This window comes from Watersipora subatra, chromosome 3, assembly GCF_963576615.1.
Source record: "Watersipora subatra chromosome 3, tzWatSuba1.1, whole genome shotgun sequence".
Taxonomy (NCBI): domain Eukaryota; kingdom Metazoa; phylum Bryozoa; class Gymnolaemata; order Cheilostomatida; family Watersiporidae; genus Watersipora; species Watersipora subatra.
Genome location: NC_088710.1, coordinates 45,026,655 through 45,043,686, shown reverse-complemented (window position 1 = coordinate 45,043,686; position 17,032 = coordinate 45,026,655). Strand labels below are relative to the sequence as shown.

At 35.7% G+C, this 17,032-nt stretch overlaps 1 protein-coding gene across 3 annotated transcripts; it reads right to left on the bottom strand.

Annotated features, from left to right (window-relative positions):
• Nucleotides 1–1,450: 1,450 nt before the first annotated feature.
• Nucleotides 1,451–16,288, bottom strand: LOC137391544 (galactose-3-O-sulfotransferase 2-like). Of its 3 annotated transcripts, XM_068078050.1 has the most exons (9): nucleotides 16,178–16,260; nucleotides 13,319–13,399; nucleotides 11,855–11,970; nucleotides 8,848–8,947; nucleotides 7,518–7,603; nucleotides 5,875–6,056; nucleotides 4,707–5,049; nucleotides 4,086–4,201; nucleotides 1,451–1,935 (listed from the first exon to the last, which is right to left on the bottom strand). In XM_068078050.1, the coding sequence occupies exons 2-9, from the start codon at nucleotides 13,381–13,383 to the stop codon at nucleotides 1,651–1,653; spliced, it is 1,293 nt and encodes a 430-aa protein (XP_067934151.1). In that variant the 5' UTR covers nucleotides 13,384–13,399; nucleotides 16,178–16,260; the 3' UTR covers nucleotides 1,451–1,650. The 3 variants fall into 3 exon arrangements, with proteins under 3 accessions (XP_067934151.1, XP_067934152.1, XP_067934153.1); XM_068078051.1 differs by lacking the exons at nucleotides 11,855–11,970; nucleotides 13,319–13,399 and having other exon boundaries at nucleotides 16,178–16,288; XM_068078052.1 differs by lacking the exons at nucleotides 11,855–11,970; nucleotides 13,319–13,399; nucleotides 16,178–16,260 and adding an exon at nucleotides 11,736–11,784.
• Nucleotides 16,289–17,032: the final 744 nt, after the last annotated feature.

Sequence of the window (17,032 nt, the reverse complement as noted above, 5' to 3'; positions counted from 1 at the left end):
AACGAAAAACACGGCTTCAAAAGGTGAACGTTTGACGTTTATACACTTTGTTACAGGCTTACTTATTGATATACGGTAGTCAGCCAGTCAGCACTTTTAGGTAAATTGCTCATCAACCCGGTCCTTTGTCGGTAAGACAAAGATGTTGCTACGCAGCATGAAGCTGCTACAATGCCACACCAACCTCTCCTTTGCCATCAGCCTTCATCACCATGGTGGTGCACTCCCGCAGCAAAATTCTGTCACGAATCTCATGGAGATTTGTAGACAAATTGAATAAGCAGCCTTGCTGCTGTACGATGAACTCTAAAGTTTGACCACCACACGTAGATTGCCTGTCTGTAAAAGCTTTAGCAATTCACTACATCAGCTATCTTGCTCTCCTCACTGAGCCTTCTTACCCCGGGCACCCGGTTCATGCCTGCTTTTATAGCGAGACCGGTTAGATAGTTTTCTGGCTTTTCCTGGCTTTTTTGTAAAAAGCCACCTTTTGAAAAGCCCTGGCTTTCCTTGGAAGCCAATCCTTGCATTACCGGCTAATCACAGGAAAGCCTCAGACATTCACGTAATATCTCACACATAATGTAAAATTATGCAGCAATAAAATTTCAAATTTAATTTCATATCATAGATCAGACATTCCTCATCATAACATAATAAAAATTTTCAAGAAGATAAGCTTATTGACGCGTTGTTTAGGGCGAAGGAGGTTAAAGCAGTAAATAGACAATTCAAATTGAACTCTCCAGTTTAGATGTCATTTTAAAATTGAGACGACCTGCATAATAGTTGAGTGAGAAAAATCTTGCACACCTGTAAACACCTGTAAACACCTTTAACCACCTGTAGACCAAATTGAAAAATATTTATCAGGTGGCGAAAGTTTAAAAGTGGAATGAGATTTTGTATAAAAATGTTTTATGCACAAAAGAACGCCTTGCTCCACTGGTTACTGCTCTATGATACAAAAAGGCTCATCCAGTCTTCACATACGTAACCACCTAAATATTGAGCTGCTAACGGGAAAGTGCAGCCTTCCCTTCACATACTATAGTGTGAGAACAGTTGGCAAGAAAGGCAACAAGCATGATTGGCTATCAACCATTCTTCAACAATTAGCAAATTCTGGAATTTGTAGAACCTATTATCCAAGCTTCCACACTGAGTTAAATATAATAATACATAATGTTAATTATAATAATTAAAGATGTTTTTATAGTTTGAATTGTTCCTGTTTAGCTCACCTAAAGAGGATTTCTCATTTTCTTTAACTCGAAGATATTTTTATAAGCTAAAACAGAATGTGTGAATTAGTAAGTAAATTCACAAACGGTTTTAAGGCAGTTAGTATGCAAATAAAAAGTTGATGATGCAATATTAATCATCAATACAACAATATATATTAATCAATACAATAATATATTATATTAAGCTGTTGCAGCTATGGTTCATACAGTCCTACATCACACCTTGAAATCTATTTGTATTGCAAGATGAGCAACTCCAGCGAGGAATTATGTACTAGTTTAAGAGGCAGGTAACTAAAGTAACTGATATAAATTTATTTGATATCACAGATATACGGATCCATATAAAAATAAAGTTAGTAATGCAATTGTATTTCATAGTTTCACCTATGTATAACAAATGTTATAAAGTTTTGGCAAGATAATCTCGAATTCTTGCGTTGGAAAGCTCATTCAATGTGGCTCGTGAACGGACCACATAAATGTTTTGATCATAGCTTTGGCCTATCGCGTACTGAGCCAACTTTTTTATAAGGCTATAATTTTCATGAAGAATGAGAGCACATAAAGTATATGTGAGTGTTACAGGGTCGCTCCATCGGTTACCCTCAATTGTATAGTTCTGGTCCTTCGTTATCCCTTGGCATGCTGTGTTCACTTCGGTATTCATTTGCTTGAATGCAGACACCTAGATATAAGGATATAGAATTAGAGAGCAGTTTTTTTTGAAAATCACATAAAAAATAAACAAACTTTATTCAAGTTTGTTTGCTATTATGACAGTCACTAAATTTTCTCATGTGTTTTGTACAAGAACAGCTGATTAGCAAGATTATGAAATTTTTATATTCGGTACATTTTATTTTATTTTTTATCAAAATGAAAAAATTTATTTCTTAAAATTGAATGAATTAACAAAATGTTTAGAATTAATTAAAATTTTTGAAATAATTTTAATAAGATCAAATTTTATATATAATTTTGTTTTTTATTCTTTTATATTTATGTGCAAGCTTAGCTCAAATAACTAGCAAGGATTTGTTAGCATTTTAATATATAATCATGTATATACAGGCAGGTTCCCTGATTCTAGACCATATTAACAACCTGTTATTGACTGTAAAAGTACTTATAATAGTACAATTCTTGTTGAACTGAATATAATTTTGAAGCTTTAAGTTTGTAGAACTTGAAGAAAATTAATCAGAGATCAAATACAGTAAATAGTTTTTTCTAGTCTTTCAAACTTTCAAAAAAAAGATGTTTAAGAAGTAACTAAAAAAACACAAGGCTTGGTCTGAACCGAGCCTGATAGAGTGTGTACATTTTCATGAATAGAAAAGCTAATTTAGTGTAAAGTTTTTGTTGCTGAGGAAAAGAAGCTTTTAAGCTTTGTATATTTTTCCTCCCTCAATACCAAAAAATTTCATGCAGTCTGCTTTTAGAAACTAATGTTGTGTCAGCAGCCATTTTATATTTCTCTGTCTGTTACAAGTTCTCTTAGCATTTTGGCAATATCTCAAGAATTAATAATTCAATTTATGTAAAACTTCAAAATTATACTGCTAACATATTCTGCTACCAAAATTTTATAGTCTTGCACAAACCAGAAATTCAGAAAAACAAAATCAAGCTACGCAGCTTGTTTACTCGGACATAAGATCAGTTGGAAAAAAAATTCTCCAAATTATCTCGGGCTCTTGTTTCAGAGTGTAAAAAGAGCAGTGCTGATGCATTTGAAAATAAATCTGCAAAGAAAACAACCTACAAAACAGATAATAATTAACATATGATGAAAGTCACTTTTGACTGTCTTTGATAGCGTAGCAGGTGTATTAACAAAAATCTTATGCAGTTCTGCTGCCATTCTCATACTCTTATAAGTTTCTTAAAGGTTGACTTGCGACAAATTTCAGTTATTTAATATGAAAAGACTCACCATGTCTTACTCTGTTGTGTTGTAGGTGCAAAATATGTGGGAATGTGATTACAAGCTCTTAAAAGCTAAAAAAAATGAACAGTTAATCGCAGCCACACGAGACCACCGTAGTTTGGATTCTCTTTCCAAAACGACTCAAATGTGACGTAGTTGTGGTAGATGGTTTCTGTTTACATTTTCATGTAACCTTATTCGACAAAATGTTTTCATAAATATACTTCACGCATTCGTAATGCTGTCACTTTTAGCACTGATATCTTATAACTTACCGTAAAAATTTGTTGAATTTTTTAGCCTTAGCTTGAAGGAGTACATATCATTGTCTGATAATCATGACGAGCCTGTTAGTCACCTGTGATAATCGAAAAATGCTGCAAAAATTATTTTCGAAGTATTAGGTCACATGATCAGATTATTACTTGACGATTAGTTCAAGCGAAACAAAACTGTAAAATAGCTGTCATCTATATTTGATACGGGATCTTCTGTAAAACCCGAAGTGTTTGTCATAAACTAGTGCTACGATAAGTTTATTTTTAGCTTTGTATTGCTCTTTCAATTCACGTGAGAACATCACGTGACAAGACAATAACCAAACTGTCATGACTACGTCAGAGAAATAAATGTATTCCAATCTACGGCGGCTTTTCGTTTTTGAGCTTTTAAGAGCTTGTAATCACATTTCCACATATTTGGCACCTACAACACAACATGCTATATTTTGGTCAATGCTAAACAGCATTATAGACATTTTTCAAGTGTTACGAATTAAAACTATCAATTGCAAATATATTCGACAGCCACCTCTCACAATTTGAAACCTAAGATCAACCAATTGGAAACAAAGAAAAGATACCATGAAGCTGGTATCAGTTTGCCTTAATATTTAGACAACTTACTTCCTCCCAAAAATCTTCAGCCATTACACTCGGGCTCTTCCACCACGTTTGGTTAAAGCTTTCATAGAGCATCTGATCACCCAAGTTAAATTCTTTCGTCACTAGCTTTGCTCTACCTGCAGCAAATCCATACAGGACTAAGGGAAAAATAAAATGGTGAACAACGCGAATCGAAACTTTTAACCAGAAATAATTTTTGGTTGCAGTTAACAGCGTAGAACAGTTTAGTCCAGTTGACTAAAACTAATATGTACTAATTATATATTTACAACAGTACATATATCATTTATGATGATCTAAATTAATATATAACGGTTACACAGATAAACAGACTGCAAGAGCAGAAATATCATCAAAAGATATTCACATCTTGAGGCTTTTTAACATACTGCAGTTACCTATTCCGTTGTTTTACTCATTTCAGATTTTAATACAGTTCCATTATTCTATGGAAGTAACAATGTTATATCAAATTATTTTCAAGTTCTAAATATAATGCATTTTAGCTAAATGAACCCTTTTGAGGATAATACGTTTCTTCAGTTATTTTTTTCGGCATCTCATACGCAATACCATGTACCAGGCGTATGATAATACGCTATGAGAGGTAACCAAACACACCTTCCGGAGAAAGAGGCAGCAATGTCTGCGGAGAAACCTTTCCTTTTCTACCGCCTACTTCTTGAGATTTATAAAAGATATCAACATGCTGCCAGCAGAACTCTCGCCGCAGTCGAATGAGAGAAGCATCAAACTGATCAGTGAGAAAGCCTATATGAAACTTGGGTACAACGTGCTTAATATAGTCTTTGATTATCTCCATATCATGGCTGTACTTGTAATCAAATCCCAGCCACTGCAGCTGACTCAAGTGGAAAAGCTTCACTTGCCCATTGTAGTCATCTCCTAGTACCGTTCTATTCACATAGAATTTGCCTGATGTATTTAAGATCCAATCTGGGCTCTACAAGCAAATCATTTCTACTACAAGATAATGAATATAATCTTTACTATGATAAGAGCCGTAACCATCTGTCCATCTGTAAAAGCAATGGTTGAAGCACTAAGAAAAAGGTTGAATTCAACAGGATTTGATCTCACAACTTTTGGTTTGCTAGACCGACACTCTATCATCTGCACCAATCAACCACCTCACAATATTTAGGAATAATTGTGTAGTTACTGTAGGTATTCTACTTGCTAGTATACACTGCCAGAGTACTAGTGTAAATACATGTAAAACAGTTGAATTCTATATGTCATTTTACAATTATCCATAGTATTACATGCCGGTAGATAGGTATGGTTAAGGTATTGTCTGAGCTGTAAGCTGTAAACTTAAGCTGTAGCAAGTCATGCATTGGAAGTCTTTGCAAAGTATTCACATTTGCTGATAGTTCCGTCGCTGTATCGCTATACCGATATATCGCTACCGCCTTGGCAAAAAAAATTTATGAGACTAAACCATCAAAGTCGTTTTCTGCATAATTTCTGATACAAGGCTATTTTACGCACATGTTAAAACTAAAAGAGTTCATTTTCTAAATTGTACCTTTCATAACTCATTTTGTTTTCATTTCTTCTGTATTTAAACTCAAATTGTATTTACAAAAGAAAATAGGGAGGCAACATGCAGTTTAAAAGTTGTCTTCTGTATGCGCATGCATTGTAGGGGTCTGAAATGTCTGGCCAAGTTTTGAAAGCTAGCACAACATCTTTCAGTACATGGTCTAAATAGTAAAGGAAACACACTATTATCTCTATGAAAGAAAACTACGGTTCACAATACCTTATGAGCAGCTACACTCGGCCAGAACCTGACCGCTGACTCGTACCACGGTACGGCTTCTCTCACCAGTGTAATATACTTCGTGTCATCATATGTCATTCTCTTCAGGAGTGACTCGTTATATCTGGCATGGTGCACCAGAGCCTCCGCTTTCATCCCAGTCCATGGTCCAATATCCCACCCTGAAACACTAGACTGTTACAAACACTGTCAACTCTGCTGTTGATTTTCGAGGTTACCAACTGTGACACATTCTCTGAGCTCTTTCACATCTTCATTTGACATATGAACTTAATTTGACATATGAACTTAATTTGACATATGAACCTAATTTGATATATGAACTTATTTGATATATGAACTTAATTGGACATAATAATGAATTTTGGTTTACTGTGTCTCTACAATCATGTTTCATCAAGCAAAACAGAAACCATTTGTTTAAAAACCAGGCGTATTGGTGCTAGATAGTGTGGCACTTGCCGCTAGCTACTAAATATGTACCGTAAAATCTCTAATTGAGCGCCGCCTCTATTTGAATGCCGCCCCCAATTGACAGCCACCATAGAAGAAGGGTTAAAAAATAGAGCCCCATGGCATTGAATTAGAGGTTTTACGGTATATTTTAATCTCTACAAAATGCATCATTTGAGCACACTCGCTGGTCAACTGCGAACACAACCTGGCAGGCTAATTAACTACTAATATTTACAATACTGGTATTGTTATGGTTTGCTATGACAACACTTGCACTGATTGGCTGGTGATTATGAAGTCATAGCTATTCCCTTGGGTGCTAGTAAATACAGACTCATTGTATCATGTTGCCTTTATTTCTCATTCAAGGAGTGGTTTGTTGACTTCTTCATTTGTAATAAAAGTATTACAACTTCTCTCATTTCATGTCTCCTCTTTATGTTCGCTCTTATTTGACTGCTTAACTGCTTCAGATATCTTTCGTACATGTATGTATGTTAGCAGAATAGCTTTTCTATTTAACTTACAGATGTTGATTTTAGATGCTGAAATTTCGAACATCCCAAAGTTAGATACGTATATAAACTAGGAGTATACAATATCAGGGGCAACCATCTGCATCTATCACGGTTTATACTGCGCTTGCTGGACACTAAAGAATCTCATGACAGTAAATGATTTTTTAAAGTTGATAATTAATAGCCTTTATACGCTCCAGCCGTAAATACTAAACAAATGTTAATCCACATATGATAACCGCTGTGCATGAATAACCATGCAATGCTCATATGAAAGAGTTAATAAACAGCAGTTCTGTTCAATAGAAATCACTAAATCTCATATGCCAGCAATGTACATGCGCTCAACTTTCATATATCATGTAAATTATCTATTTTTAAGCGTTATATTTATAGATCTTATTTTGAAAATTAGAAGCAGTCATTAGAGAGATGGCCTGCACTGCTATTTTAAAAAATCTTTCAAAGTAAGCTGCGCAAGTAAGCATGTCCGATGCCTGAGTACAATGTGCAAGTAAACTTGACTCACTGTTGTTCTGAGATGCATACTGCTATGTGACGCATTATCTGCACAGATATATTTTAACTATGGGTGTATAAAGGATATTAGATATTGATAGTTTTGAGTATTGTGTGTTAGGTACTTACCCGGTTTGCTCCCACGATCTTGTCTTAGGTCGAGGTGTCCTCCTTTTGTCGTAACCATTATGTTTAACTGGTGCAACAATATAAACCTGAAAAACGTTAATAGCAAATTCAAAACTAGCATACAAACAGCAGTCAGTGATTATGAGCCAGATGCACTATTTCCAAAAAAATTATATTTTATGCTAACAAAATGATATCATGTCATGCTAGCTAGAGTACCAGTTTTTTGTTTATAAGTCATGAGTGTGGCATCAGGGAGGAGCAAGAAAGAGAGAAGGAGGTAAGACAAAAATATGGGAGTTGGAGAGAGTGGGATAAAAAGAAAAGGTACACGAAAAGAGAGAGCAAAGAAGAGGGAGCAAGAAATGGGAGGGGTGAGGAAGGTTGTGGAGATAAGAAAGGGGAAGCAAGAAGTGAGCTGCAAAGGAGAAGCAAGAAAGGGGCGAAGAGAGAGGTAAAAAAGAAAGGGCGATTGGGAGAAGAAAGAGAGAGAGGTGGGATGAAAAATAGTGAGGGGTAAGAGAGGTGACGCGGAAGGAGAAGGTAAGAGAAAAGGAGTACGAGAGCAAGAAAGAGGTGGTAGGAGGCCAACAGAAAGAAAAGGAGTACGAGAGCAAGAAAGAGGTGTTAGGAGGCCAACAGAAAGAAAAGGAGTACGAGAGCAAGAAAGAGGTGTTAGGAGGCCAACAGAAAGAAAAGGAGTACGAGAGCAAGAAAGAGGTGTTAGGAGGCCAACAGAAAGAAAGGGAGGTTACAAAAGAGGAGCATAAGAGAAGAGAGAGACAGTGATGGTGACAAGAGAAGGAGCAAGGAAGGAAGTGGTGACAAAGAGACAAAGGCAGGTGAGCAAGCATGGGCAACACTAAAAACAACAAAATAAAATATGGCAGAGGAAGGTTTAGTAAGGTATGAAAATAAGGGTATTGCAAAAAAGGGACATAAAAATAAAAGGTTTTGACTGACAAGACAAAAAGGCAAATAATGGGAGAAAAGCATTCAGGGAGAAAAAAATGCATAGCGAGGACCAAGAAGTTAAAGATAGGAAACCAAGAAAAGAGGATAGTAGAGGGCGAGGTGAAGAGGGTAATAGAAATTCAAAATGCAAAATTATGAAATAATAATCAGAGGTACTGCTATTGTTCACCTAGCCAATCAGAAGTATTGCTATTATTCATCTAGCCAATCGGAGGTATTGCTATTATTCATTTAGCCAATTACAGGTGTTGCTATTATTCATCTAGCCAATCAGAGGTGTTGCTATTATTCACCTAGCCAATTACAGGTGTTGCTATTATTCATCTAGCCAATCAGAGGTATTGCTATCATTCACCTAGCCAGTATTGAGAACAGTGTAGAGGAACCAGTTTTTTCTGTCTTTATCATCACAAAATGGTGGACTTTCTCACAGTTCTCCTTCGTATTGCTGAACCCTATTGAAACAGTATAAACCCTTGACAACAGAACTGCTGTTTGTAATTTGCTGGTCATATTTCTAACTGCTGCTGCCAGAGTACTAAACAAAGACTAACTACAGTTTGTGAAGTTTAAGATCATAAATATATTTACATAGAATGTTTTATAAAACGTTTCCAGCTATCTTATGCAAATACGCCGTCGTTGTGCTGCATTAAGCAGAAGCAACCAGATACCTCTTGCATTTATGTTTGCAAATATAGTTTCATAGTATCTTGTTTTAGTTTTTATGCCAAGTAACAATGTGAAGCAAACAAAACACTCATATTTTGGAATCTGATGACCTTGAATGTTTTTTTTCTCACAATGGTGTGAAGCAACAATGTTAACAAGAGCACCTCGACATGTGACACGCAGTTTTTTAAACCAACTAAAGGTGTGGTTGGATTTAAATTTTTAATTTTTGAAACACGCAGGATTTAATGCCTCAAATTATCATTAATAAACTGAAAAAACTCTACACTAAATCCTATTAAAGTCATTAGTAAGAGAGTGAATTTGAGTGTTTGCACCACTGGGAATGACCTCAAGAGCTTCTATGACCCAAATGTGTACCACCACAATGAGCTACAAGACTTTCATCATATCAACGTTAAAAGCTAAAAGTCATTTAAGTTTTTACCGACAGACTTCAGACCCCTGAATAAAACCTCCCAACTAACTACTAACTACTAATGACAACCCATAATAATCATTATTATAATTATGCAATGAGGCTGATATGTTGACCTAAAAGTGCTGCTCTATGAATACACTGAATAACACCTGCAACAGCTGGCAGGCATCTCAAACTAACATTTAGATGGCAGAACTTCAACAAATCAATAAAAAAGGCAGTAGTGTATATGCATACGCTGGAAGTTGAAACAAGCCAATCTTGACTCACTCTCAGCTATGAAAGTAAAATCTTTTAACGATCTTAAAAATAAAACATCAGGCAAGTTTGAGAGGAAGCCAGGAATAAGCAACTCCCTGTATACTTGTTTCAACGTGTACATGTATATCGTGAATAAGAGCCTCTTTAAAAAGACTGAATTCATCTCACGTTCCAATTTGATAAAGTTTAATAACTGATATGTTTTTCTCTGTCAGCAAATCTGCAAGAATTCGATCACATGATCAGCTGCACAAAAATTCTTGTACTAGTCAATAACTGGCTGCAAAGAAACTGTAAAGGTTGACTTGCAACGAAATTCACATTACAGTTGTTTGGTATCAAAAGATTCGCCATGTCTTAATCTGCTGTGTTGTAGGTACAAAATATGTGAAAACATGATTACAAGCTCTAAAAGCTCAAAAACGAACAGTTAATCGTAGCCATCATGAAACCGCCATAGATTAGAATCTCTTTATTTTGACAACGTACTCAAACATTGTGGTTATTGTTTTTGATCACGTGAAATTAAAGGCCAATGAAAGGCTCAATATAAAACGTCTCGTAGAACTAGTTTATGACAGACACTTCGGGTTTTACCGGAAAGCCCGTATCAAATAGAGATAGTCACTACTTTGCTGTTTCGTTTCAGCCTGGTCTAATCATCTAGTCGTAATCTGATCATGTGACCCATACTTCCTGCCAAATAACGCGAACAATTTCTGCAGCGTTTTTTAATTACCACAAGTGACCAACAGGCTCGTCATGTGTATCAGAGTATGATATGCACTCCTTCGAGCTAAAGTTAAAAAATTAAATGAATTTTTGCGGTTGGTTTTGAGATATTAGTGCTCAAAGTGACAGCATCACAGTAATGATGCAATAGACGCCTAAGGACAATAGACATGGTTTTATTGAATGCGTGAAGTATATTTGTGAAAATATTTCGACGAATGAGGTTGCATGAAAGTGTAAACGGAAGCCATCGGTTCAACTACGTCCCATTTGAGCCGTTTTGGAAAGGGTTCCAATTTACGGCGTTTTCGTTATGGCTGCGATTAACTGTTCGTTTTTGAGCTTTTAAGAGCTTGTTATCACATTTCCACATATTTTGCACCCACAACACAGCAGAGTAAGACATGGTGAATTTTTGATACCAAATAACTGTAACGTGAATTTTTTTGCGAGTCAACCTTTAAGCTCAGCAGCAATTTTTGCGCAAAAGAACATCTCAGCTGTCACAAATTTTAGCCACATTTTTAAACAAACCTTTAATAAAGTACAACATGGTCACCTTTCATGATATACTGTTTGTGCGCATCGGAAAGCTCATGACTTGAGAAGATTCTATTGATATACCACAACGTTGTTAGGTGTGGGCAATCCCTCAAAGGTATGATATCTGCTTTGCTTCATGACAGCAGGAGCTGTGCTCGGCTCAGCACTTTGTCAGACAAACAATAGCTTTTTAATGTTGGCTAGGCACGCCTGAGCTACAGACAGGAGACATGCTTAATTGTGATGAGCAATTCAAGGTAGGATGCCTTTTCTGTCAACACAGGAGCCCCAACCTGAGTAGTGAGTTCCCATACAGTGATTACGTAGCGACACCTGGGTGCGGCCAGGACCAAAGCGCTGCGGTGAGCCGACAACCTGATCATGTTTCCATAGTCCACTATAAAAGAGGCATGACGCATAGTTTTCATGGTTGTGAAGCAAGGTCGATGCGCACACAAGTGTGCCATTTTTATGGCACAAAGAAGACGCATCGCACGAATCATGATAGAATGAGAGCGACATGGCGGTTTCTATAATGGCATTGCATGCCATATGGAGTTGTGTCGCTAAGCTGTTGATGTATAAAAACTTACTGTTTAGCGGTCATGCATTATACTATAAGGCCACGACTGCCCTCCTGACTCTTCATCACCCTTCTAAGAGCCTACAAGTAACAGTAATGAAGTGATGAGGCGGTGAGGGGATAACTTACTGTTACTGATCTCTTTGTCCTCACTTTCCTTATTTCCACTCCATTGTCGGCTCTGCACTCCATCTATGTTAGAGGAGCTTATTTCCGTTGACACCACGTCTCCATTCTTGAGAGCACTAAGCAAACATGCTATAATTTCAGAGGCTGTGGCCACCATATTCAAAGGTTACCTTTTTAGAAAGGATTCCAGAAGCGCCCATGGTTGTCTAATGGACAGCTAGTTATTGGCTATTGCTAGAAGCTATCACTTACAGAGTTACGCTCTGAACTATTACGTTAAGCTATTACGTTAAGCTATCTGATAAGCGCCACATGATTGGCATTTTCAAAGGTAATGGATGAATCATATGGAATTTTCTATTATGCTTTTCCAAAGGGATTTGACTGAACGCATCAGATTTAAAAACCATCTAACGCGAACAAGCCTAAGGCAATGATAAAAACTATTTGCCTTCACTATGATGTGGCCGATGATGCAGTCGGTTGAAAACCTTTATTATTCTAAAATAGTTCACTCAACTGAAAAGATATATTTGAGCATACTTTGTTCCTAGTGTATTAAAGTATTTAGGACACCGATCATACGTCTACATGTCATTGTCAAGCATGACTGGCAAGAGAGGACGATCAAGGCAATTGTTTTACTTTATTGACATGTGACATATTGTATATGAAAAAGTAGGAATAAAATCTGTTTGAGTTTATGTCGATATCTTTCATCTGAAAGATGTGGTTTTTAATTTTCAGTGTGTAGCTTTACTTTCTGCTGGCTGGTACGCTTTGTGTACATCAATAAGGCTACTTTTTTGTTTGTATAAAAGCACTGCAGTGCCATTTTCAAAACTTTTTGCGTAAAGCAATCTATAGACTTAGCTGCAAAAGCAGTAGGGTTGCTGTAACTCACTCCCCCACCTTCTCTCAGGCACAATTATCTGAAGCTATTATGCTAAGCTTGATCTATTCTTCTGGAGATTCTACTGCCTACATTGTAGCTTTCCAGCAGATGCAAGCTGCTTAGCATCAACATGTAATAAACGATCAATCATTCTCGAAAATGCACTCAAAGCATCCACCCAGTTGTAGAAAAAAACTTGCAAAGGAGAAATAATTTTACTGCTCAGTTACTACCTGTATAGAAGTGGCAGTTACTACCTGTATAGAAGTGGCAGTTACTACCTGTATAGAAGTGGCAGTTACTAACTGTATAGAAGTGGCGGTTACTACCTGTATAGAAGTGGCAGTTACTACCTGTATAGAAGTGGCAGTTACTACCTGTATAGAAGTGACAGTTACTACCTGTATAGAAGTGACAGTTACTACCTGTATAGAAGTGGCAGTTACTACCTGTATAGAAGTGACAGTTACTACCTGTATACAAGTGACAGTTACTACCTGTATAGAAGTGGCAGTTACTATCTGTATAAAAGTGGCAGTTACTACCTGTATAGAAGTGGCAGATACTACCTGTATAGAAATGGCAGGAGCAGAGCAATACTTGCGGCCACCTTTACATATCTAGTCCTTTTCATTCTTGTACCAGAATGTCTATAGAAAATTAGAACTGCATATACAATAGTATTACAAAAGAATATTGGAAATCAATGGGAGTCAGAAAACTAGATAAACAATTTCAAGGTTTTTAATTTCCTGATCAAGTCTAAAGTGGAAGAGTATATTAATTTTTACAGATTAAAATGGAGTTGTTAATTTTACACAATTTAATCCAGCTATTTTTGAACAAACAAATGCCATTCCATGGTTCTCTGTAGAAATAGTGTAAATTAAACTCGGAAAATGTAGAAACAGCCCTTGACTCAATCAGATAAATTTAATTTACATCAAATATATTTAAATATTAAAATCAATGTGTTGTATATGCAGTAATTGCTACTTATAGCAGAGCTTGTGTTGAGATCAGGTCAAAAACATTGTAAAATAGTAGTGTTGTATAGCATTTGTTCCTTTAATGTTGTACTTTGCACTTGCTAGCAGGCACTGTTTGTACAGAAAATATGATAAACTAAGACTCATTTTAGCTAATAATGACAGTAGCTGGAGCAATAACAAGGAGAGCAGGTAGTTGTTTATTTCAGTGATTTCACCGCTACTCAGTAGGTAGCTGGGGCAGTGTGAGCTGATACAACTAAATTTTACTTCATGACCACATTATACATATGAAAGACCGCAAAGTGTCACAATATGATGGTATCTTCCTGTCATTTTGTTTCATAGCTTGATTTCCAAGGATAATTGGAACACTCGACATATCTTTCATAGAGATACTGGTAGTTGACCGCCTTTCATTGACCCAAGACAGCAACTTGCTGTAAACTGATTTTTAGTCTAAATTCCACCACGAAGGTGCAGCCATCATGCGTTGAGTCTGTGTACACTCACAATTGTTGATATAGTCTGAACACTTCATAACTGTTTAACTGCAGACTTTCCACAGTAATATGATTCTGAAAATACTTTATAGACACAGAGTGTCTTTAAATTAAGCCAAGGATGTTATTCTGCTACTAGCTTAAAAGCTAAGGGTCTTACAGCTGTTTTTCTTTTGTTGTGTTAAAAAAGGGAGTGCTATGGCACTGCATACAGAAGACGAATGTTTTACAGACTCTCATCTCAGATCATTAACACAAGATAATGTATAGAACGCTTGTTGATATTTGTATTTTTATGTACTAAAATATCGGTTACAAATAATGTTGGCAAAAACATATTTGTCTCATTGATTAATATTATTACTAAGATATTAACTTTTATATTTTTGTAATTGTAAAAGCTGATTTGAAATTGCCAAGTTAATGTTAATAAAATGGCCAGTAATGAGATTTTGCCTTACCATGTTTGTAAAGTTAACAGTGTTTCTCACAGAATCAAAAACGCAGCTATATAAAACATTTATGATTGTTTCCTGAAAAACTTGTTGGCTAATTCCATTTTACTAGTGGCCAATACAAGAGCAGAATAAACAGAGCTTACAAGTAGATATAGCATTGCCATTAAAATAGCACTACTATAATACTACTGCAATACTATTATAGTAGTGCTGCAATACATTTGCACTAATATTGTAATAGTATTGCAATAATATCACAATACGGTTGCAACAGTATTTTTGTACTGTTACAATACTACCACAATAATGTTGCAATACTACCACAATAATGTTGCAATGCTATCGCAATAATGTTGCGATACTACCACAATAATATTGCAATGCTATCACAATAATGTTGCAATACTATCACAATAATGCTGCAATACTATTGTGATTATTAGTGCAATAGCAAGTCACAAGTCTAAAAGACCTCATTCAGGTAATACCACTAACAAAAACTTGAAAGCCTGTATTAAGAAATCAATAGTAATTGATAACAGGTATTGATGATTTGCAAACTTAGAAGACACGCAAAACAAAGAATGTTTTTATTGTGATGGTTAGCTGCTAGCATGAGAAAAGGCCCGAGATTTGTCAATCAACATGCAATACACAAATGCCATAGGATTCTATTTCGGCTGACAATCTTACCTCTTTAGCAAACTGTGCTGTCTATATAACATATATAAAGTAATGAGGATGTATAACATATATAAAGTAATGAGGATGTATAACAGATATAAAGTAATGAGGATGTATAACATATATAAAGTAATGAGGATGTATAACAGATATAAAGTAATGAGGATGTATAACATATATAAAGTAATGAGGATATATAACATATATAAAGTAATGAGGATGTATAACATATATAAAGTAATGAGGATGTATAACATATATAAAGTAATGAGGATATATAACATATATAAAGTAATGAGGATGTATAACATATATAAAGTAATGAGGATGTATAACATATATAAAGTAATGAGGATGTATAACATATATAAAGTAATGAGGATGTATAACATATATAAAGTAATGAGGATGTATAACATATATAAAGTAATGAGGATGTATAACATATATAAAGTAATGAGGATGTATTTTTGTAGAGAGCTTAATGCTGTTTCAATACTTGAGGCATAGAGCTAGACATAGAGCTAGACAATAGTTTTTGCTTTGCCATGGCAGTGTATGTGAAGTTGTATGCGCACACAGATAAGATGCATTTTCCTGTCTGTCATCAACACCAGTAAACACCAATACATACCGTAAAGTATAATTCTTTCATAAAACTCCAACGTACCTCAGTTGTGGAAGCTACAGAACGGCTCTCTAAAGCTCTATTTCTGAGTGAAATGCAATTATGCATTACTAAACAGATATGTTAATGGAGATTGTCACACATGGTTGAATAACACAATACTTACTGTTACTGATGGAGGCTGGAGACTGGCATGGTGCCCTCATGTTGCCAATAATCATTACTTAACTAGCGCCATCAACTTTCGCTAGCAAAGTCATCCGACTCGATATATGCTTGGTCGAGTAAGCCTTCACTTCATCAGAACAATTGCTTGATAACAAAAATCTTTTGTAAGAACTCTCTGGTAAATGGACACATTAGTTAGTAATTTGTTTGGTTTTGTTTCACTCTTTAGTAGTGTGTACAATAGTCGTGCGCTACACTTGGATGAAAGTATGTCAGGTCAAAAGACTCGAACAACAATGTAAAGCATCCGAGATTGTTTTTTATATTTCACGCTGCTTAGATCAATAGGACTGACAAAAGGATTTAGTCGTCAGCAAAAATGTGAGTAGTGAGACAACTCCTAAATAGATGACTGCTGTTTCAAGTTTGACAATAGTCAAGAAAGAAAGAAATGAAAATAATAGTAGAATTGTAAAAGTAATATGGGTGAACTAGATACTAAGATCGAATGAAAATGCATAGCCAAAACTGCCTTGATGGTCTTTTGTAATGAATGCAAGACATAGCATTAACAAACGCACTGTTTCATGATGCGTAAAAGATGTGCCTTTTAATGAAACAAATGTAGTTATTTAATCATCTTCCATGTGTTCTTCAATGAAAAAATAATCAACTATACATATCAATTTTATTGGATGATTAAAATTGATAATTAATCATCCATTTTGTCGGAGTGCCCTATGGCTTACGCTAGGGCTCAATATATTCATTTAAGTGCTCCCAATGATCTTCTGACATGCTATAACAAAATGTTTGCTGAGGAACTCCAAATAAAAATAGACCCTTGCTCAGC

What these genes read in the sequence shown, in the direction of transcription:
- LOC137391544 (XM_068078050.1), bottom strand. Translation starts at nt 13,383, where the DNA reads ATGAAAAGGACTAGATATGTAAAGGTGGCCGCAAGTATTGCTCTGCTC. An exon ending in CTGTTCTCAATACTGGCTAG is followed by an intron (nt 7,604 to 8,847) that starts GTGAATGATAGC and finishes AACGTTTTTCAG; the next exon opens with GTTTATATTGTTGCACCAGT. An exon ending in CTGAAGATTTTTGGGAGGAA is followed by an intron (nt 1,936 to 4,085) that starts GTAAGTTGTCTA and finishes CCTTATATCTAG; the next exon opens with GTGTCTGCATTCAAGCAAAT.